Source organism: Peromyscus leucopus, chromosome 2, assembly GCF_004664715.2.
Source record: "Peromyscus leucopus breed LL Stock chromosome 2, UCI_PerLeu_2.1, whole genome shotgun sequence".
NCBI classification, from domain to species: Eukaryota; Metazoa; Chordata; class Mammalia; order Rodentia; family Cricetidae; genus Peromyscus; species Peromyscus leucopus.
In genome coordinates this window covers 30066064-30089384 of record NC_051064.1, presented here as the reverse complement: position 1 = coordinate 30089384, position 23321 = coordinate 30066064, and the positions used below count along the sequence as shown (strand labels likewise).

At 38.3% G+C, this 23321-nt stretch overlaps 1 protein-coding gene across 1 annotated transcript in view; it reads right to left on the bottom strand.

Moving 5' to 3' along the window:
• Positions 1-4701: 4701 nt before the first annotated feature.
• Positions 4702-23321, bottom strand: part of Oprk1 (opioid receptor kappa 1) — a 28541-nt gene continuing 9921 nt past the window's right edge. Inside the window, exons 4-5 of the mRNA XM_028861119.2 lie at positions 12820-13172; positions 4702-7192 (exon numbers count right to left, since the gene is read on the bottom strand). Coding sequence (XP_028716952.1) covers positions 6660-7192; positions 12820-13172 — 886 coding nt within the window. The 3' untranslated portion in view covers positions 4702-6659. The remainder of the gene's footprint in view (positions 7193-12819; positions 13173-23321) is intronic.

The window sequence follows — 23321 nt, the reverse complement described above, 5'->3', positions numbered from 1 at the left end:
CAGATAAGAAATAGGAGAGAGCAGAGTCAGCTTCTGGATCCCAGGGTCTTCCAAAGTCTAGTGCCAGAATGTCTCTTACAATGCTGGAATCTGTGCCTCTTCCATGATCCTGGCAAAGGGAGATTAGGGACAGGAGGAACACCCCAAGGCATCCTCCACATCCAGCTCTGAATGTGCCACAGTCCAGTGGCCTGCCTGTATTTCGTCTAATGCTCAGTCTCTGCTGGGAATTTCATCTTTGTATTTCTTCCCCAGGTGGTATAGAAGAATTTTCCCAGTTTATGCCCTCACACTGGGGCTGCAGTTTGAATGTGTATGTGTGTCTGTATACAGAGAAAATAGATTTATAGGTATGTTAGAAGAAATGATGTATGTGTATATGTTAGTTTTAACCTCTTTGTGAAGAGTGATAAAGATTGAAGCTTTTCCTAGCCCCATTCTTTACCTTCACCTTTACCTAAAATATTCTTAAAGGAGAATCAGTTGAAAATACACAATTTAATTTTTGTAAGCCTGACTTTAAGCCACTCGTCTCCTCCTCTGGAAAGCTTTAACAGAAGTCTATTGTGTTTGGTCAAATGATCTGAAATCTCCACATGCCTTTAAGCCATTGCTCTTAGAACAGGTAATTGGAACCTCTTGATGTTTTGTTCAGCTTATTATATTTATAATCTACCTTTAGGAACCACATTCTAGCAGAGTACCAAGGAAAGCATACATACATACATATTTTTTTCTGAATTCTAAACTAAAATATCAAACAATCAATTTGATAACAACATAGCAAAGTGTTTTTATCCTGTTTCTTACACACACACACACACACACACACACACACACACACCCTTAGAGCTAAAAAAGTGTTAACATGTCTGGTGCCCTAAAGCCAGCGAATGAAAGTGATCTCAAATATAAATTTTTCAGGTTCCCAAAACAACCACTTCTTATGTTCACTGTCAGCATATTTTTTGCACTGCTGTCTACCACACACAATATCTTTCCAGTTGTGTTTACCATCTGCTCTTAGTGAGATGCGTTTCAGCTGAGTTTCTTAGAAACCTCAGCCTTTACACATTACTATTGCTTAAAGGGGATGTGAAATACTGAGCTGATAAAGTTTTGAAGCAACTCTTTGGGATGATTCTTTTTATCACAAAGAAGAAGTTTTCAAACATGTAGTATGGATAGGGGACAGGGGCGTTTGAGTGGAAGGGAGTCGTGAAGCCTTCCTTCCTTCTGTCTACAATCCAGTTACTAGTCCAAAAAGCTTCATTGTAACAGGGTTTCTCCATCTTGTCTCAGCTGGAGCCATCATTGCTTTCCACTCCCCCTCCCTACAAACTACCCTGGGAAAGCACCCATACCCTGCTCTAGAAACTCAGGGTGGAAATGCCCCAGCTAGCTGCATGTTCTTGGCTCTTGTTAAACTGCTGCCTTGTTTCCCTCTGCAACTGACAACCCGGATGTAGTTTTTCTGGGCTCTTTGTCTTTAGCAACTTCCTGCGATATGCTTTGGGGCTGTTCTGTGAAAAGCGTTTTTCTCCAGGCAGCCGAGGGCCAGTTTAATACAGACTCTCAGAGAACTCTGGTCATGTTGAGTGGCTTCTGGGCTTTTGCCCTGTAACATGATGATACAAAGTAACTTTTGTTAAACTGACTGGTTTGGCAAGTGAAACTGTGGTGATAGTAGGAACCCCTCTCTCCACATCTCAGGTTTAGGTGAAAAGACAGAATCAAAAGCTATCACTTTCAGGCAGGAGTTGAGATTGGAGGGAGTTCCCTTCACAAATTCCTCAGCTGCTGCCTCCTGACTGGAACTTTCAGGGTTTTTTGATATGTAACTGGATCCAAGAGCAATCTTCCCTTGAGAAGGGCAGAAGTATGTGACAGATTTTGATTTAGGCTCAGAAGCTCTCTACTCTGTGAACAGAGGCAGTGACTGTTGTCTCCAAGGCTCAAAGGAGGGACACAGTCCCAGTCTAGACAAGAGGATCTCATAAGGAAGAACCATTACAGAATTTGCAACATGTCATCTGCCACAGTGAGTCAGGTTCTACAATATTGTGATGCTATTCTTACTTATTGACTTGATTACATCTGGAATTAACTAAAACTCAAGGTGCTACATACATCTGTGAAGGATATTTTTTGATTGGATCATTTGAAGTGGGAAGACCCACCTTCAATCTGGCCCACACATTGTGCTGGCAGCCTGTATAAGGACATGGAAGATGGAAATTCTTGCGCTTTGCCTGCTTGCCCTCTCTCTAGCAGGCAAGCCCGTTCCTTCAAAGGTATTGGAGTATACTTCTTTGGGATTCTGGTGTATATGGAAGAATAGCTGGGATGTCTGACCTCATGGACTGAAAAGCTATTAATTCTTGAGCTTTCTGTCAGGAGACAGTCTTTGTTGGAATAATTGGACCATAACCTGTAAGTCACTCTAATAAATCCTATATATACATTCTATCAGTTCTGCTTCTTTAGAAAACCTTGATTAATGTAAATATATACATTTATTTTATAAGCCATTGTTTCCTAATGTAAGAAGAAGCATAAAAAAATCAATGATCTGGAATGATTTGGCACTTACATTATTCATAGCATGGCACACACTCTCCCTGGAAGCCTCTGAATGTTTAAGGTACATACATTCTGCATGCTTGGATTGTGACTCCTATGCTTCTGTGCTCTAAAATGTATGATAAAAGACAGCCAGTATTTTACCCCATCAGGCAATTGTTAGGTTTATGGATGGTAGAAAGTCTGTTTCAGGTGTGGCTGGGAAACTCAGCTTATGTAGCTAAGGTGCCAGTCACAAAAGTATAGCAATACCTGAAAACATAACCAAAGCTACTCAAAGCAAAGATAAGGTCCCTCCTCCCAGAAAACCCAACAAGATATTATGTGTATTATGGTAGAGAGATAGGAGTAATTGCTTAAGTTCTTAATGAAATTTGAATTAATATTTCAATGATATAATCTGAAGAGATGTTTTACAAGTCAGATAAATTTGATTTAAATTACTTTTGCCAGAATGCTTAGTTTTTGGAATTTGCATATTTTCATATTTTTAAAATGGAGTTTTGTTCAAAAGGCAGTGTTTAACATTGATTCTGGGATCTTGATAGCGTTATGATGAAAACAGGCTAAATTGCCTAAGTTATTCCACAGGTCTAAAAATCAAAGATTGTTGTTTTCTTTGTTCTTTTCCATTAATCACCTACCACATTATGATGGGAAGAAAGTTAGTGACATGGTTTTGAGAAACAGCTAAACCAGTTCTTGAGACTTGAGGCTTCACTGAAGTGAAGAACAAATGACTGACCAGCAGAGGATTATAATTTTAGCAGGTACAATTTTGGTTTTATTGCAAGGCACACAATCATATAGACATTGTATAATTACTATCTAACAGTATAAGATATAAATAATATCTGTATGGTAAAGAACACACTTTTCTTTCAGAGAGGAAAATTGTCATAGCCTGAACCAATTTGTAACCTTGTGGGATTTTCATATAGATACCAAGCCTTCAAAACAATTTTTGCCTGAAAAATAAATCTTGAAGAATGGACATACAACTTTGTCATAGGTTTTCTTTTAAATTCTTTCATTTAAAACCTGCTAATGTATTCTCTCATTTTCTTTATCTTATGCTCTGTTATGAAATGGAATATCTATAAATTGCTGGGTACAAGTTTAACACCTATTTAACATGTCAATCACAAGATTAAACCCTTTTCCAAAAAATTCTTGATTTCTCTCTAAACAATTTTTGTTTTTCAAAAGTTGCCACTAGAGTGGGAAGATATAGTCCAGGTAGAGTTGATCTTGAGGTCACACACATAGCAAGCAACACCTTCTTTGTGTGATGGAAGAATCTTCTGGGAACCTCAGAGAGGGAAAGCCACTTGGGGTTAGACAAAAGCACTGTTTGTAAGAATCAAGCATGGAAGGATGACACTGCTCCTTAGCATCGTGCACGTGTGCACACACGTATGCACCTGTTCTCTTTCTCATATATGATTATGTGTGTGTGTGTGTGTATGTGCGTGTGCACACATGTCTGTATTCAAACAATAAAACACATATATGTAATTGATACTTTTCTTCCTGTATGAGTCTCTTTATCATTCCTTAAGCTAGTGCCCCAAAGTGGCTGTCATCTGTTTTCCACTTTCAGTTTAAGAGGGAAGCTCACAATACATCTCAAGGGCAGTTAATCTACTTACCTCCCCTCCATGGGATCAAGAAATGCACAAAGCAGAGATATTAGGAGAGCATATAGAGTATTAAGTTAAAGAGGTCACTATTATAATTCCATTGCAAGATGTACCAACATCTCCCACATCTTTGTGCACTGTAGAAGCATTTCTACTGCCTACTTCAGTAGTTTTTGTTCCTGGAACTGCTTTGTTCACGTACATGTCCCTTTAGTATACTAGCCAAGGTTTTTAACGATTGAGCTAATGTCACCCAATATTTAAGTCATTCTTATTATATATATTCAGTTATAAGAATTCAAGGGCAGTGACTCTTTCTTTAAGTAAACTGTGGCCTGGGCTGGCAAGATTACAAGTAAAGGAACATGACACCTGACAATGTAAGCCTGATGATATTGTGTGTTCCATCCCCAGAACCCATGTAAAGGAAAAAGGAGAGAACTAATTAAGCAAAGTTGTCATCTGACCTCTACATGCATGCCATAATGCACACACTCTAATAATAATAATAATAATAATAATAATAATAATAATAATAGCAATAATATAGTTTTCAAAGAATTTTGTGTCCACTCTAGGGCATACACCTCCCCCCGCACTTTTACATGTCTCTCTTCCCCCGTTAACCTCCACGCTTAAATCTATATTAATAAATATAGATTTAATAAATTCCATCTTTGTGTTATTACAAAAGAATTCCAGTATCTAGCTATTCAGTGAAATCTAAGAAGTATTCCAAAGAATATTTCATTTCCACTAGGAAATGTCTCTGCAATGTCACTAGCCACCATTGAATTCAGTAGCATAAAAGTCCCGAATAGAGATAAACATAATGGCCGTGAGTCTACAGAGTGTGTCATACCTTCGCGTATGCCTCGGTCTCCAGAAAGAGAGGGAGCAGCAGTGAAACAGCTGGTGATGAGAACTCACCGATGGAACCCTGCCTGCAGTATCCAGGTCCACACATTAGACGTTCTATCAGACTCCAAGGGGTGCTGCTCTAACCATGCACAAGCTTAGAAATAGAAGTCATTTCTAAATTATCCTTTCCTTCTTCTTTAAAGTCAAATTACAAAAAATCATCATTATCTCTGGCCACAAGTTTTAAAGAAGGGGGAATTTATATGTCATTTGGAAGATTTAGCAAAATTATCCTAAATGGATTTCTCAGACAGTGACCTCCACAGGTACACCCTTACCCAAGATGGTGCAAGCTGTGCTCAGCCACCTCAAGCCTCATTTCATTCTTCAGTATATATTTGGGAGCAATTCTACTTCCTGTGAAAAGTCAGAACATAACATCTGAAGATTCACATGATCAAAACAACTTGCTCTACATAAGTAGAGAATTCAGCAATAGGTGTGTGTTTATAAACAGTTGCTACAACAAAGCAGATTTGATGAAAACTACCATCTTAGAATGAATTCAAAGTTTGGTGATTTATTAACACTAAGTTATGAGCAGTGTTAGAGTAAATGATGTTTAAGGAATCCAGAGGAAATCACACCATGACTGAGTCCCAGAGAACCTTACATTGCAGCAAAATATTTCAACAACAATTTTCCATGTCTCGAGGGGTATCACTGATGCACCCTTGAGAAATGTCCTGACTGTACAGGAGGCCTGTTCTTTATTTACACCAAGACTATTTACAGATGAAACTACACACACTTTGTTTGTATATAAGCTTCATACTTCTTCACACCAGTACATCTTTTCTCAGGAGATTACCTGCCTGAATAGCATGCTAAAACCCAGAGATCTTAAGTAGCAAACTGTAGTTTTCAAGGCATTAACCACTTTGAGAAGAGAGCATTCACAACTTTAAACACATTCACAAATGTCAACATGATGTTCTCTACCACTATGCACTTGTCCAGCATCATGGGTCTAAGTTCTTGCTAAGATGCATTCTTTTCACACATGAAACATGTCCACCTATCAGAGTATGGGCATTGACATGGTCTCATTCTAACTGAGGTTGCTTCTGCCACTGTTAGCAGGTAAGTTTGGTGTCCACTAAGCTTTGGATCCAATGATTTGGTTTTGCTTTGCTTTTTCTTTTTTTTTCTCTGGAGCTTTGGAACTATGTTGCATAGGAAGGCCACACAGATGGAGGGCAACTAAACCAGGGGAACCAGAAGAAAGAGTATTATGTTTGTTTATGAATGGGTTAAAATTAGACTGGCTTCCCTGTCCTAGGAAAGAGGTGTATTGTTGCCAGGACCTCTGTGCTCTGTTCTTCAGAATTGCTCTCCCTACTCAGCTAGATCACTAACGTGCCTTGCACTTCAAGACTTTAGAGCATGACATGTTTTCATTATTGAATGCCTCAGCTTTCCATTTCAGACTGCAGTGGTAATCTGGGTTAAACCAAGATCATTGAATTCTTCTCTACCTAGAGAGCTGTAAGAAGACATCTCCACGACTAGTCATACTGGCTTATTCATCCCATCCACATCCCTTATGGAAGCAGGATCCTGAACTGTGTTTCTAACTCTGTTGGTGCTCTGTCGCTCCATTCGCATCTTAATAGGGAAGCAGAAGTCCCTAAAACACCTCTTGAAGTTTTCATCAAGGAAGGCATAAAGGACAGGATTCAGGCTGCTGTTGGTATAACCCAAGGCAATACAGAAGTAATAGCTGGAGAGGGCAGCTGTGCTGTGGGAGGTGCTGCCCAGAGCCTCCACCAGGATGAAGATGTGAATGGGGGTCCAGCAAATGATGAAGACTGCCACCACTACCAGCACCAGCTTGGTGATCCTGCGGAGATTTCGGTCCTTCTCTCGGGAGCCAGAGAGGAGCCGGACACTCTTCAGTCGAAGGATCATTAGGGTATAGCAGACAATGATGATGAGGACCGGGATCACGAAGGCAAAGATGAAAACACAGATCTTCATGAAGAGGTCCCACCAGGAATAGTCATCATCGGGAAACTGCAAGGAGCACTCAATGACATCCATATCTGCCAGAGGTACCAAAGTCAACAAAATCACAGAGAGAATCCTGTTATTGTCAGTACTATGACTGCAGAGTTATACGTTATCCCAATACCTTTGATTTCAGAAGTCCAGGTACAGTGAGATCATACTGGAAGCACAATAGCAACTCAGAAATTGATGGGTTCACTACTGAGCATTCAGTCAAAACATGTATCTACAGAGCTACTTGTTGTCAAACACAAAGTTCTGCACTGAATAAATGTGGAAGCTGGCTAGCAGTGTGACATGTCCATCTGTGAGGGTTGGCTTTGTACTGGTGGCTTCCAGAGGAGCCAAACTGCTCACTTTTAGTGTGCCATTTATTTTGTATTTTTGTGTACTAACAATTTCTTCACACCCATGGCTCTGACAAAAGAGTAAACAACAACAACAAAAGAAAGTTAGCTTCTATTTCTAATAAATGACCAAACATTTTGAATCTCCCTACTGAATTTAGCAAGTACCAACTTGTCTTAAAAATATTAACTAAATTGATGAAATACATCTAAATATGACTCAGGTGCTATGATTTAATAGTACCACTCTGCTCACTGTGATTAACATCATTGAAATGTGAACAAAAAATTTAAAGGTAAATGAAGACAAACCAAGAGAAAGCAATAAGCATCTATATCAATCTTTGCTTTAGTGTTTCTATGAAATGATTTAAAGTATCCTTTAAAAATCGTCAACATTGTCTTAGAAAATGAAATGTTAAAAACTTCACTAGTTAGTATGTCATGAAACTCTGAGTTTAATACAAATGTTCTATAGTTGTCTATTAAATCTGATAAACATTTTAATTTTTATTTTATGTGTATGAGTGTTTTGCCTGCATGAATGTATGTGCACCATTTGTGTGCCTGGTTCCCACAGTGGTGAGAAAGAGCTAAATTCCCTCGAACTGGAGTTACAAATGTTTTTGAGCTACCATGTGGATGTTGTGGAACTGAATGTTGGTCCTCTGCAAGAATAACAAGTGCTCTAAACTGCTGATCCATCTCTCCAGCTCATAAAAGTTTTTCTTTCTTTTTTTAAGGTGATCTTGAGTTTTATTTATTTTTTAATTTTTAAAAATAATGATTTTTTATTCCATCCCAGCAACAGTTTCCCCTCCCTTCTCTCCTCCCAGTCCCTCCCCCACCTTTCTCTCTGCACTCCCACCATCCACTCTTCTGTTTCTATTGAGAAAAGGGCAGGCCTTCCATGGATATCAACCAAACATGGCATATCAAATTGCAGTAGACTAGGCACATGCCTGGTAATGAGACTGGATACAGCAACCCAGTATGAGGAAAATGGTCCCAAAAAACAGCAAAAGACTCACTGTTAGAAAGACTACCTACACAACTGTAACATATGAAGAGGGCCTAGGTCAGCCCCATACAGGCTCCAGCCACATAACCTTCAACCTACAATTTGCCTTGCCTACAAGATGTGCTGGGGTAAAAGAGGCACAGAAATTGTGAGAGTGGCCAACCAATGACTGGTCCAGCCTACGATCCACACCACTAGAGGGAACCCACCCCTGACACTGCCTGGAGGGCCAGGACCAGAGGCTGAATAGTGCAAACACCTAGGATAGAACCAAACCTAACTGGCAAAAAAAGAAAAAGAAAAAAGTCAATGTAATAATGTCTAACAATATTCTGCTAGACATATAGATTGGTGACTAGCCCAGTTGTCATTAGAGAGGCTTCATCAAGCAACTGATGGAAACAGATGCAGATCTACAGCCAAAAACTGGGCAGAGCTCAAGGAATCCTGTAGAAGAGGGGAAGAAGGATTGCAAAAGCCAAAGGGGTTAAGGATACCACAATAAAACCCATAGAATCAAGTAACCTGGGTGCTCCTAGAGGATCACAGAAACTGAAATGGTAGCCATAAACATGTCCTTGAAGATAAGAAGTATGTTTTGGGGACGGGGAAGTTGCAAACCTTTGTAGGTCTCTACTTGCAGAAGTGTCAGTTGAAAAGTCACTTCAGAGACATTTATGTAGAGATTTCTTTCTTTGGTACTCTCCCTGACAATGTGTGGTCCATATATGTATTTTGCTCACATTATTTACTACATAGACAAATAATCTTCTTATAGGAAATTGTGAGGTCATTATTTTTTCTCACTTTTCTCTTTAGAATATAAACAACACTAGAATAAGGATTAAATCTGCCTTATTCAAAATTCATCTTTTGTACAAGGGTCATGCCTACAGCACATGCTACAAAAATAATAAATCTTTAAAATAAGTGGTCATGCATATGTCATATATGCACAAAACCCTTATACATTTAATGTGCAACAGTCACTTATCAGACTTGGCAACATGACACCAAAGTGAGGACATTCAACTGTGAAAGCTTGCTTCACTTCAACTATCTCACAGATAGTTACAGTTTAGTAAATATTTGAGTGATAGTTATGATCAATGATAAAAATGATCAATGGCAGCTACTTTTAAAAATATGTATGAAATAAACACCAATTGTAGAGTGGAAATGGCCTCCAAATGTGCCTGAGACACCGAACATGTATCATCAAAGAAGAGAACTACAAAATGTCCCTAACCCATGATTTGTTTCAAATATCTGTTTCTGGAAAAAGAAGATGTGTTCAGATTGAATTATCTTTACAATTGCTGCAGCTCAAAAAAGTACTGTTTCTTCAAATACCATACAACTATTCTCACATATAGAATCTAAAGAAGTTGATCGTATTGAAGTTCAGACTAGAATTGTGGCTTCAGATTTTCTTTTCCCTTGCAGACGAGTACAATAGGGTCACAGCTCACATTGGCACATAGTCCAACATCTATGGCTTCCATATCAGAATTAGATCCAACAGTCAAACTAAAGATTTCTTTTTCAGTTTTTTTATTGTTTGTTTTTGTTTTCTATTTTAGTTTTTAAAATTAAACTAAATTATTTCCCCTTCCCTTTCCTCTCTCCTACCCTTCCTATGTATACCCCTTGCTCTCTCTCAAATTCAGGGCTTTTATTTATTTCTTTAATTGTTATTGCATATGTATGTGTATATATTACTAAATATATACATATAATCTGCTTATTGTGTATAATGTTACTTGTCTATATGTTTTCAGGGATGATCATTTGGTTTTGTATAAGTAACTGAGTACTATTTCCCAGGGAAAGCTATTTCTCTTACTTTCAGCATCCCTTAACTGACTATAGTTTTTTGTCTAGGGTTGCTTACTATAGTACTGGTGATAAGCAGATTATGATTTACCAAAATAAATAATTCACACATATGTAGAACACAAGATTCAATATTCAATACCCATACAGTTAAAACATTACTGTATACAAAGAGCCCTCACTATTGCATGGGTATCAGTAGATGTTGGTAAACATATCAACAAACCACATGGCCTCTGAGGACCATGCTGGTTGTTGATGACACTGACATGCTGAAGAACAGTATCATTCAGCCATGACCAGTTGGAAAGATGACCTAAAACACTCCTCTTAGTCATGAAACAGTCTTAACAGGCAGCATGGTGCAGCACTCCAAAATGAATGCAGTTCACAAAAATCATCTTTCACAATATAAACAAATTCCTTAATTGAAAAAAGTAAAAGGAAAGAACAGTTATCCTATAAACCACTTTAATATGCTCTCCTTTGCTGCACAAATTAATCTTCACTGACATTAATACATCTTTTCTTCTACTACACCTGTGCATTTGAGTCCATCAATATCTACCTGGAAAAAAACCACATCTGTCTCATTTCTTATTTCAAAAGCCTAACTGAAACTCAATTTTTTTCTACACTCTCACTTTCTGACACATGCTAGAAGTAATATAGTAGTTAAATTTGCAAGTGAAACATGAACTACAAAACCAGGTCTTTATTTGCCCTGAGAAAGTCACCTATCACCTTTTGTTACTCAGCCCCTTCTCATTTTAGTGAGTGCAGAGCTTGCTCCGGGATGGGCTTCGTGATGCACAGACACCTGAGACTCAGAAGAGTTCCTTGCCATTTATTTCCCCTTAATGTAGCCATGAAGAACAAATTCTTCTGTGTGATGAATCATCTTCACAATTGCTCATTTGATTACAAGTGTCAGGGTCCATCACCTGCTGTAGCTGTGCTGGGAACTTGAAACACAGTTCAGAAGAAAGTATCATGAGAACACAACACCAAGAATGACCCCTAATGTAAGCTGTCAACTTTGGGTGATGGTATGCTAATTTAGGCCAGGCTGTGACAAATGTGCCACTCTAGTGGAGGTGTTTATGTGGTGAAGCTGTGCATGTGTGGTGGCAAGAGACAAATTGAAACTCTACTTTGCATTTTAATTTTACTGTGGCCCTAAAAGTTCTCTAAATGTACAAAAATGGCCTATGCATCTACCTACCATGTAAGATAAGCAATGATCATAGCACCTGTTCTTTTACTGTGTCCTGAAAAGGTCTTGCTACATATATTCAATTATCTGTACTCACAAGTACTACAAAGCTCTCTAATAAAAGGATGCATCTGGGCACCTTGAAGACCATTAAGTAGCATTTATACAGTTCAAAGGCTGTTTACCTGCTTCTCTCTAGGGAATATCTATTAAGATCAAACATATTTCCCATGGCTTCATTTTTTACTAGAAAAGCAAAACTTTCGAGACCGTGGTTCTCATCTTGGCTGCAGGTCAGACTAACCTAGGTTGCACTTTTGCATGATTAAGCCAGGCTCTCCTGGGACCCAGGCACTGATGTGTTCTAAAGTACTCAGACAACTTCATCTCTCATCCCAGTTTGATGAATGCTGAGAAAGTCTCGTTACTCTGTTTGCATAGGGTAAGAATTGTAACCATCTGTGAACCTGATTGTGAGCTGACCAAAGCCAATGAAGAAAGGATATATGTGGAATAACCTTAAGGCAGAAAGGAGAAAAGATCCCATATATGTCTCTAATAATTTAACTCCTTGTTGGGGAGAAAAAGAAGGAAATCTGTGTGATTGCTAGATTGCATTTTCAAAACCTTCTTGCCTTTGATTTCTTACTTCATACCCTTTCAGATTCCCTTTTCACCAAACATAAGAATAATGAGTATGATGCAGTCTCTAGTGGCAGTTAGAAGGCCTATGTGCATACACTTTTCTCCTTATGACCTATGGAAATACTGTCAGGGTTATTCATACTCGCTTTCTGGTTGGTTCACCACATCATTAGTTAAAATATAAATGTCTAGGCTACAGGGTTCCAAAGTGTGTTTTGTAGAATGGTACTCTCAACCTCAGTGTCTCAAAAGCTTCTGTGGAAAATAAGGGAAGATGAGAAATAAAATAAGAATCCAGTGTATATAGTCTTCTCTCCATGGATTTACAGTCACTCTAAATTCAGCAAGCACTTTAAGGATCCGAGACCTCTGGGTGTCTATTCTCTAGCACTGTCATCACCCCATTCCATGTTTAGAAGTCGAAAGAACACAACATTTTTTGTTTGTAATTTTCCATGGATTTAGGAATTATAATATACATTGCTTTTGTTTGCTTATTTCCCAATAGATACATGTTCCAGTCATTCCCAAGGTAAAAATGTTCATCTAATAAAAAAATTCAATTTTTATAAATGGGATGAAAACAATGGCTCTTACCTTCTCTAACTTTGGTGCCTCCAAGTACTATTGCTGATATGCCAACAGATGATGACAAGAGCCAAATGCAAATGTTGATGACCTTTGCTTTCAAAGGTGTGCGGAAATCCAAAGCTTTCACAGGGTGACACACAGCGATGTAGCGGTCCACACTCATCATGGTCAAGGTGAATATGCTGGTAAACATGTTGTAGTAGTCTATGGAAATGACAATTTTGCACAGAACATCTCCAAAAGGCCAGGAATTCATCAAGTAAACAGCACTCTGGAAGGGCATGGTGGTAGTAACCAAGGCATCTGCCAAAGCCAGGTTAAATATGTAGATGTTGGTTGCTGTCTTCATCTTCGTGTATCTAAATGATAAGAAATAATAGCAGTTACTTCCAGCTCTGTAACTTAAACCCAGAGGGTGAATGTAAGTGACAGGCACTGAACTATTAATTTTGCTGTGCACTTACATATTCCTTTTGCGTTTATTGCATGTGCAGATTGTAAAAGGAACTCAAACTTATTAAGATTTTGTCTTAGTGCTTTATTCAAACCATGATAAAGAGAATGAAGAAAATATAGGTCAATACATAGATGAATACACAGACAGACTGGAATACATAGAGGTCTTCATGTCATAGGTGATGATTTATTTTAATCCTTCACAGAGGTCTTACCTTAAGTATTTTTGAAATATGTTTCTGCTGTTTGTATAATACAAAAACTTTTCCCTTCATGGTTATTTTGAGAAATCAATAATTGTAATTATTTAACCTTTTGAAAGTACAAAATGGTGTTCAATTTTAAAATATATCCAGCTGCAGTGGCCAAAGCACAATTGGACTCATTGATTTCTGCTTGCCTATGTCACCAACTTGTCATTTTAAGTGTATTATATAAATAGAACAGACCAACATGAATTATATTTGATACAGCAACATCACAGTAAATAAAAATAAGTTCAGTCTTTCTCTCTCCTAGTCTTAGACAATTATATAAAGTGTGCAGTTGTCTCCAATTGTCTCACTTTTCAGTCAAGGGGACATTAATGTTCAAGTGGGGTAACTAAGATTGCCTGGAAGCTGAAATAATTCTCCACACTACAACATGAATTCAGAGCAACACTGTTTTCACTCAAATCTGAATCAACAATCAAAGAATTGTTCTTTGAAGGAATGCTTCCTCCTGAATCCATTGAGCAGTAAATACCCATAGCATTTTACCTCTCTGAAGCCAAGAGAAAAACTTAATTCCTTTCTGTGTACTTCAGAATTGTAAACCTTACCACAATGAATGCATCCCTGTCCCCCTAGACACATACATTTCCTCATAAAAAAAAAAAAAAAAACCGAGGTAAACGGGCCCAGCGGCAAAGGCCGACAGGGACATTCAGTCCCGGCTGCAGCCTGCAGAGACATTCAGGCCCGGTGGCGGCCCCCAGAGGCAGACAGACCCAGCGGCAGCTGACAGGGACATACAGGCCCAGCGGCGGACTGCAGAGGTAAACAGGCCCAGGGACGGAGACAAGCAGACACAGCTTGGAACAGGGACGCCCCTAACCCCAACATCTGGGGAAGAAGCTATCTGGGTGGGTCAGAACCAGAACGAATCTGAACACTCCGTCTGAGGACAACCCAGGGCCCAGCTGCTGATCCTGTGAAACCCAACAACTTGGAGGTGTTGGTGAGACTACCCTGCTCAGCCAAAACCCATCTGGGAGAGGATTCAGATGCCTACAGTTTAAAGTCTGAAGAAACAAGATCAGCTGAGGAGTTGACAAATGAACAAAATGTGAACTGGGAACACAGAAGAAGGCGCTACCCAGACACCAAACCAGATCATCAGAATCATAAGTATATAATTCACCGATCGAAATCAGCTGCCCCTGAAGAAATAGCCCAATAGCACCAATTTAACCAAGAACCACTACTAAACCAAGACTAAAAATTAGAGCAAGAGAGGCACTCTCAGACACAGACACCACCTGCACCTCACAGAGGGAGAGATGAGTAGACGCCAGTGCAAAAATACAGGCAACAACATAAAGACCTATATGGCAACATCAGAACCTAGTGATTCTACACCTGCAAGACCTAAACATACCATGACAGAAGAAACAGAAGAAATCAACCCTAAAAATGACATTAAGAAGATGATAGAGGCCCTTAAAGAAGAAATAAAACATTCCCTCAATGAGGAAATAAAAACTTTCCTTAAAGAGGAATTGAAAAACTACCTTAAAGAGGAAATAAAAACTTTCCTTAAAGAGGAAATAAAAAACTCCCTTAAAGAGGAAATAAAAACTTCCCTTAAAGAGGAAATGAAAAACTCCATTAAAGAGGAAATAAAAAACTCCCTTAAAGAAATGGAAGAAAAAATGAACAAAAAATGGGAAGAAATCAAATCAAGCCAAGAAAAAGCAATTAAACAGATGAAAGAAACATTCCAAGATCTGAAAAATGAATTTAAGACAATAAAGAAAACACATGCTGAGGTATTGCTAGAAATAGAAATCCTGACAAAACGAACAGGAACTACAGAAACAAGCATAACCAACCGATTGCAAGAGATGGAACAGAGAATCTCTGACACTGAAGACACGATAGAGAAAATAGATTCGTCAGTCAAAGAAAACAATAAAGACAAAAAAGTCCTAACACAAAACGTCCAGGAAATTTGGGACACCATGAAAAGACCAAACCTAAGAATAATAGGGATAGAAGAAGGAGAAGAATACCAACTCAAAGGCACAGAAAATATATTCAACAAAATCATAGAAGAAAACTTTCCTAACCTAAAGAAAGAAATACCTATGAAGATACAAGAAGCTTACAGAACATCGAATAGGCTGGATCCAAAAAAAAAAGTCCCCTCGCCACATAATAATCAAAACACTAAACACACAGAATAAAGAAAAAATATTAAGAGCTGCAAAGGAAAAGGACCAAGTAACATATAAAGGCAAACCCATCAGAATCACACCAGACTACTCAATAGAGACTATGAAAGCTAGAAGATCATGGACAAACCTCATGCAAACACTAAGAGACCACGGATGCCAACCCAGACTATTATACCCAGCAAAACTCTCAATCACCATAGGCGGAGTAAACAAAATATTCCAGGATAAAACCAGATTTAATCAATACCTGTCCACAAACCCAACCCTACAGAAAGCACTAGAAGGGAAAATTCAACCCAAAGAAGCTAAACACATCCATGAAAAATCAAGCAATAGATAATCCTACACCAACATACACCACAGAAGGACAACACAACACAACCAAAAAAATAACAGGAATTAACAATCACTGGTCATTAATATCCATCAATATCAATGGTCTCAACTCACCTATAAAAAGACACAGGCTAACAGAATGGATAAGAAAACAGGACCCATCCATATGCTGCATACAAGAAACACACCTTAACTCCAAAGACAGACACTACCTCCGAGTAAAGGGCTGGGAAAAGGTTTTCCAAGCAAATGGACCTAAGAAACAAGCTGGTGTAGCTATCCTAATATCTAATAAAATAGACTTCAAACTAAAATCAATCAAAAGAGACCAGGATGGACATTACATATTCATCATGGGAAAAATCCACCAAGATGAAGTCTTGATTCTAAACATTTATGCTCCAAATACAAAAGCACCCACATTCATAAAAGAAACACTACTAAAGTTTAAAACGCACATCAAACCCCACACATTAGTAGTGGGAGATTTTAACACACCACTCTCACCAAAAGATAGATCTACCAGACTGAAACTTAACAAAGAAATAAAGGACCTAACAGATGTTATGACTCAAATGGACCTAATAGATATCTACAGAATATTCCATCCTAACACAAAAGAATATACCTTCTTCTCAGCACCCCATGGAACCTTCTCAAAAATTGACCACATGCTTGGACACAAAACAAATCTCAACAGATACAAAAAAAAAATGGAATAACCTCCTGTATCTTATCAGACCACCATGCCTTAAAGTTAGAACTCAGTAACAACAAAAATTATAGAAAATCCACAAACTCATAGAAACTGAATAATGCCCACCTGAAACATCAATGGGTCAAGGAAGAAATAAAGACAGAAATTAAAGAGTTCCTAGAATTCAATGAAAATGAAAGTACAACATACCCAAACTTATGGGACACTATGAAAGCAGTGCTAAGAGGAAAATTCATAGCTCTAAATGCACACATAAAGAAGATGGAGCAATCCCATACCAATGAATTAACAGCACAACTGAAAGCTCTAGAACAAAAAGAAACAAACTCACCCAGGAGAAATAGATGCCAGGAAATAATCAAATTGAGGGCTGAAATCAACGAAATAGAAAACAAGAGAACAATACAAAAAATCAATGAAACAAAGTTGGTTCTTTGAAAAAATCAACAAGATAGACAAACCACTAGCCAAATTAACCAAAAGGCAAAGAGAGAGCACCCAAATTCACAAAATCAGGAATGAAAAGGGAGACATAACAACAGACAATGAGGAAATCCAGAGAATCATCAGATCATACTTCAAAAACCTGTACTCCACAAAAATGGAAAATCAGGAAGAAATGGACAATTTTCTGGATAAATACCAAATACCAAAATTAAATCAAGACCAGATAAACCATTTAAATAGACCAATAACCCCTAAAGAAATAGAAACAGTCATCAAAAGTCTCCCAACTAAAAAAAGCCCAGGACCAGATGGTTACAGTGCAGAATTCTACCAGACTTTCAAAGTAGAACTAATACCAATCCTCTTCAAAGTGTTCCACACAATAGAAACAGAAGGAACACTACCAAACTCTTTTTATGAGGCTACAATTACCCTGATACCCAAACCACACAAAGATGCAACAAAGAAAGAGAACTACAGACCAATCTCCCTCATGAACATTGATGCAAAAATACTCAACAAAATATTGGCAAACCGAATCCAAGAATACATCAAAACAATCATCCATCATGACCAAGTAGGATTTATCCCAGGGATGCAAGGATGGTTCAACATACGGAAATCAGTCAATGTAATACACCATATAAACAAACTGAAAGAAAAAAACCACATGATCATCTCCCTAGATGCTGAAAAAGCCTTTGACAAAATCCAACACCCCTTCATGATAAAGGTCTTAGAAAGATCAGGAATACAAAGAACATTTCTAAACATAATAAAAGCAATTTATAGCAAGCCAACAGCAAACATCAAATTAAATGGAGAGAAACTCAAAGCGATACCACTAAATTCAGGAACAAGACAAGGCTGTCCACTCTCCCCATATTTATTCAATATAGTACTAGAAGTTCTAGCTAGAGCAATAAGACAACAAAAGGAGATCAAAGGGATACAAATTGGCAAGGAAGAAGTCAAACTTTCACTATTTGCAGATGATATGATAGTATACATAAGTGACCCCAAAAACTCTACCAGGGAACTTCTACAGCTGATAAACTCCTTCAGTAAAGTGGCAGGATACAAGATCAACTCAAAAAAATCAGTAGCCCTCCTATACACAAATGATAAAAGGGCTGAGAAAGAAGTCAGAGAAACATCACCCTTTACAATAGCCACAAATAATATAAAATACCTTGGGATAACACTAACTAAACAAGTGAAAGACCTTTTTGATAAGAACTTTAAATCTCTAAAGAAAGAAATTGAAGAAGATATCAGAAAATGGAAGGATCTCCCATGCTCATGGATAGGTAGGATTAACATAGTAAAAATGGCAATCTTACCAAAAGCAATCTACAGATTCAATGCAATCCCCATCAAAATCCCAACACAATTCTTCACAGACTTGGAAAGAAAAATACTCAACTTTATATGGAAAAACAAAAGACCCAGGATAGATAAAAGAATCCTATACGATAAAGCAACCCTTGGAGGCATCACCATCCCGGACCTCAAACTCTACTATAGAGCTATAGTAATAAAAACAGCTTGGTACTGGTATAAAAACCGACATACGGACCAATGGAATCGAATTGAAGACCCTGACATTAATCCATGCACATATGAACACCTGGTTCTTGACAAAGGAGCCAAAACTATACAATGGAACAAAGAAAGTATCTTCAACAAATGGTGCTGGCATAACTGGATGTCAATATGTAAAAGATTACAAATAGATCCATATCTGTCACCATGCACAAAACTCAAGTCCAAGTGGATCAAAGACCTAAACATAAATCCAGTTACACTAAACTTAATAGAAAAGAAAATAGGAAGCACTCTTGAACGCATTGGCACTGGAGACCATTTCCTAAATAAAACACCAACAGCACAGACCCTGAGCACAACCATTAATAAATGGGACCTCTCAAAATTGAGAAGCTTTTGCAGGGCAAAAGACACAGTCAATAAGACAAAAAGACAGCCAACAGATTGGGAAAAGATCTTCACCAACCCCACATCTGACAGAGGATTGATCTCCACAATATATAAAGAACTCAAGAAACTAGACATCAAAGCACTGAACAGTCCAATTAAAAAATGGGCTAAAGAGCTAAACAGAGAATTCACAAAACAAGAACTACAAATGGCTGAAAGACATTTAAAGAAATGCTCAACATCCTTAATCATCAGAGAAATGCAAATCAAAACGACTCTGAGATACCACCTTACACTTGTCAGAATGACTACGATCAAAAACACCAATGACAACCAATGTTGGAGAGGATGTGGAGCAAAGGGAACACTCCTCCACTGTTGGTGGGAATGTAAACTTGTACAACCACTGTGGAAATCAGTATGGCGGTTTCTCAGAAAATTAGGAATCGAACTACCTCAAGACCCAGCCAAACCACTCTTGGGCATATACCCAAAGAATGCTGATACATACCATAAAGATACATGCTCAGCTATGTTCATAGCAGCACTATTTGTAATAGCCAGAACCTGGAAACAACCTAGATGCCCATCAACGGAAGAATGGATGAAAAAAATGTGGTACATATACACAATGGAGTACTACTCAGCAGAGAAAAACAATGAAAGCATGAAATTTGCAGGCAAATGGATGGAACTAGAAAAAAATCATCCTGAGTGAGGTAACCCAAACCCAGAAAGACAGTTATGGTATGTACTCACTCATTGGTGGATTCTAGATATAAAATGAACAATCAGACCACAACCCATAGAACCATAAAGGCTATATATATATATAGCATGGAGGTCCCTAGGACGACTGTGGCATATAATAAATTTCAGTTTTACTCAATTATTGAAAAAAAATAGCCAAATGAATGGAAACACATGAACTATGAACCAAAGGCTGAGGGGCTCCCAGCTGGATCAGGCCCTCTGAATAGGTGAGACAGTTGATTGGCTTGATCAGTTTGGGAGGCATCTAGGCAGTGGGACCAAGTCCTGTGCTCATTGCATGAATTGGCTGTTTGAAACCAGGAACTTATGCAGGGACACTTGGCTTAGTCTGGGAGGAAGGGACTGGACCTCCCTGGACTGAGTCTACCAAGTTGATCACAGTCCTCGGGGGAGGACTTGTCCTGGAGGAGGTGGGAATGGAGGGTGGGCTGGGGGTATGGGGAGGGCGTGGGAGGGGGGAGAATAGAGGAACCCATGGCTGATATGTAGAACTGAATGGTATTGTAAAATAAAAAATATATATCACACACACACACACAAAAAAAAAAAAATCTAGTTGTCAGTAATATCAGAGTGATGGAATGGTGTTGCCCAAGGTGAAGTCACAGTCCTGAGTCTAAACTTCCAGAGTCAGTTTCTGATACATAAGGATGGTAAGCTGGGAGCCCAGGAGAGAGACCACTATAGAGTTTTGCTCAACACATCTGGCAGGTGGGGATGCATTCCACCCTCAGTATTCACTGCCTTTGATTTTCCCCTTCTCTTCTTGTGAGAAATAAGATATGTTATTGGCTGGATGAGAGACCATTGCAAGGATTAGTACTAACATTAGCAAGTTCTAGTTTTCTTCATGGCCCATTTCTAAGAGTGATTTAATCTGGGAAGTGGGGAAACACATCCCACCTTTGGACATTTAACTCAAATATTGTTAAGTGACTTATATGTTTTAGAAAATGTTTAAGGCTTTATAACCAAATACTCATAATATCTTTATAAAAGCACAGATAACTAAGCAAGTATAGTTATAGAAGTAATGTTTCTAATGAGAAAATATAGAATGCAATACATTTGAATACTGCCTGCTTTAAAATGGATTTTTATGTTTGGAAAAAGACAAGTTATAGACAAACTTCCTACTCCTTTAAGTTCCTCTAACAAAATTACTAATATTAATAGAAGTTCCAGCTGGTGGTAGCTTGGATATCTATTCTTGTGTTTGGAGTCTCTGAGGTTCCTGTGTCTTCATGAACTTATACTGGCATTCTTTGATTTTTTTAAAATTAGATATGCCTAGGTCCTGGCCTTGCATTTTTTCCTTCTAACCAACAGACAGACTTCACTAGGATGTACTAGTCAATTTTGCATCATGATGACAAATACCTGAGCTAGTCAACTTGTCTGTAGAAAGGGTTATTTCTGTTCCCTTTCTTGGAGGTTCCATACCATGCCTTGCTAGCCTTGTAGCTTCAGGCCAGTGGTAAGGCATTGCCTCTAGACAGGAGTGCACAGAAGAGCAAAGCCATTCATTTTACCACCATTAGTGAAGAATATAAAGAAGAACATGAGGTCCAAAGACCCCATTTAAGAGCATACCTACAAAAATCCTGAGACCCTCAACTAGCCTGCATCCATTAAAGGTATGAGGCCACATATTCAACACCCAAGTCTTTGAGCAATGGTCAACATCCAGAGAATAGCAAGGACTTACTATCACAAGCCTCAGTTTCCTTGTGTACAAAATGCATGTTTACTGCATAGCATTCCAAAGATAACTTTAGCACATGGGGTAAAATTTATTTCCCCCCACTCCAAGTGAGTGATAATGTCTAATTTATATCATGTGCTCCAATTCTTCCCCCTTTCATATTTGTGGAGAATCTAATAGCTAGCCCAGAAAGCAAAGTGGGACATAGCTTCCAGATGATGCTCATGGCCATTTTACCCAATTCAGCTTGAACATAAAGATGGTGGTAAAATGAAACTTGAGCCCTGACATAGAAGAACATAAGTGCAATGATACTAGAACTCTATAAAATATGGATCTAAAGTTATCATAAAATATTGGGTGATATCTAGTTTTTAGCTTTTCAAAATATTTAGAACCAATAGATGCACAAAAGTGTATAAGATCTGAATTTATAAAGAATCCAGATCATGTCATCAGAGCTCAGAATAAAAGAACTGAGCACAGACAGTAAGCACAGTGACCACTCATTTCAAAAAGCTTTCCATCCAGAATATAGACCTATCCCATCTAGGTCTCATAGTAACTCCAGGTGGTAGAGCCTTGTAGCCAGAATTTCTCTAGTCCTGCCTTGCCCAGCAGTCTTGATGAATCTCTCTCACCTGCAGGTCCCATAGTCACTTATAAAATAATTACTCAGAGGCTTATATTAATTACAAACTGTATGGCCTATGGTTTTAGCTTATTGTTAGCTCTTTCATCTTAAATTAACCCATTCCTATTAATATATATTGTTGCATGGCAGTGGCATTACCAGTCTGCTGGCATCTTGCTGCTTCTTGGGCGGCAACTGGCATCTCTCCCCTACTCTCCTTTCTTCTTCTGGTCTCTGTCTTCAATTTCTTGCCTGGCTATAACCTGAGTTGCCATAGGCAAGAGCAGCTTCTTTATTAATGAATCATAGCAACATATATTCACAGCATCAGAAAGACATCCCACAGCACTTCCCTTTTTCTGTCTAATCAAAAGGAAAGGTTTTAACTTTAACAAAGTAAAATTACATATAATTATCAAGCAAGAATTGCAGTTACAATATCTAGTCCATTTGTATTTGGCAAAATTAAAGAAAATACTCTATCATCTATCCTATGTTTGTGAGTCTAAAGTTTTATATCTAGTTTATCTTTTGTCATGACTAAGGAAAACTATAATTATAATTATTTAGTCTTCAAATACATCAAAGACCCCAGAAGGGTATAATATTACCTAAGTAAACAGGAAGTGCATTGTAAGCAACTTCCAAAAATCTAGAATGACAGAGACATCTGGCTGCTGGACAGTCACCCAAAGTTCCTCTGTAATATTGGGGCATCCATCTTTAGCCTATAGGCCTAAAATTTATCAGTTGTTTCTCCCTATGTTCTGTAGAATGTCTAGTAGTCTCCTCTGTAAAGCAGGACTCTGAATAACCATCTCACCTTGTTTTGTCAGAATTCATTGGTCATTTTCCTATGGGTCCTGCATGTTCAGTTTATACAACATCCTGTCAAGAGTCCAGGCCAGGACACATTTTTTGCCCAGTGGTTAACTTTTGCCACAAAGAAAGCAAACTCCATACCGAGTTTCTTCAATGCCCATCATCCTCTTTGAAGTAATTCGTGCTGCCAGGAGCAGATGTGTCTTATTTTCCATAAAAGTATAAGTTAAATGCCATA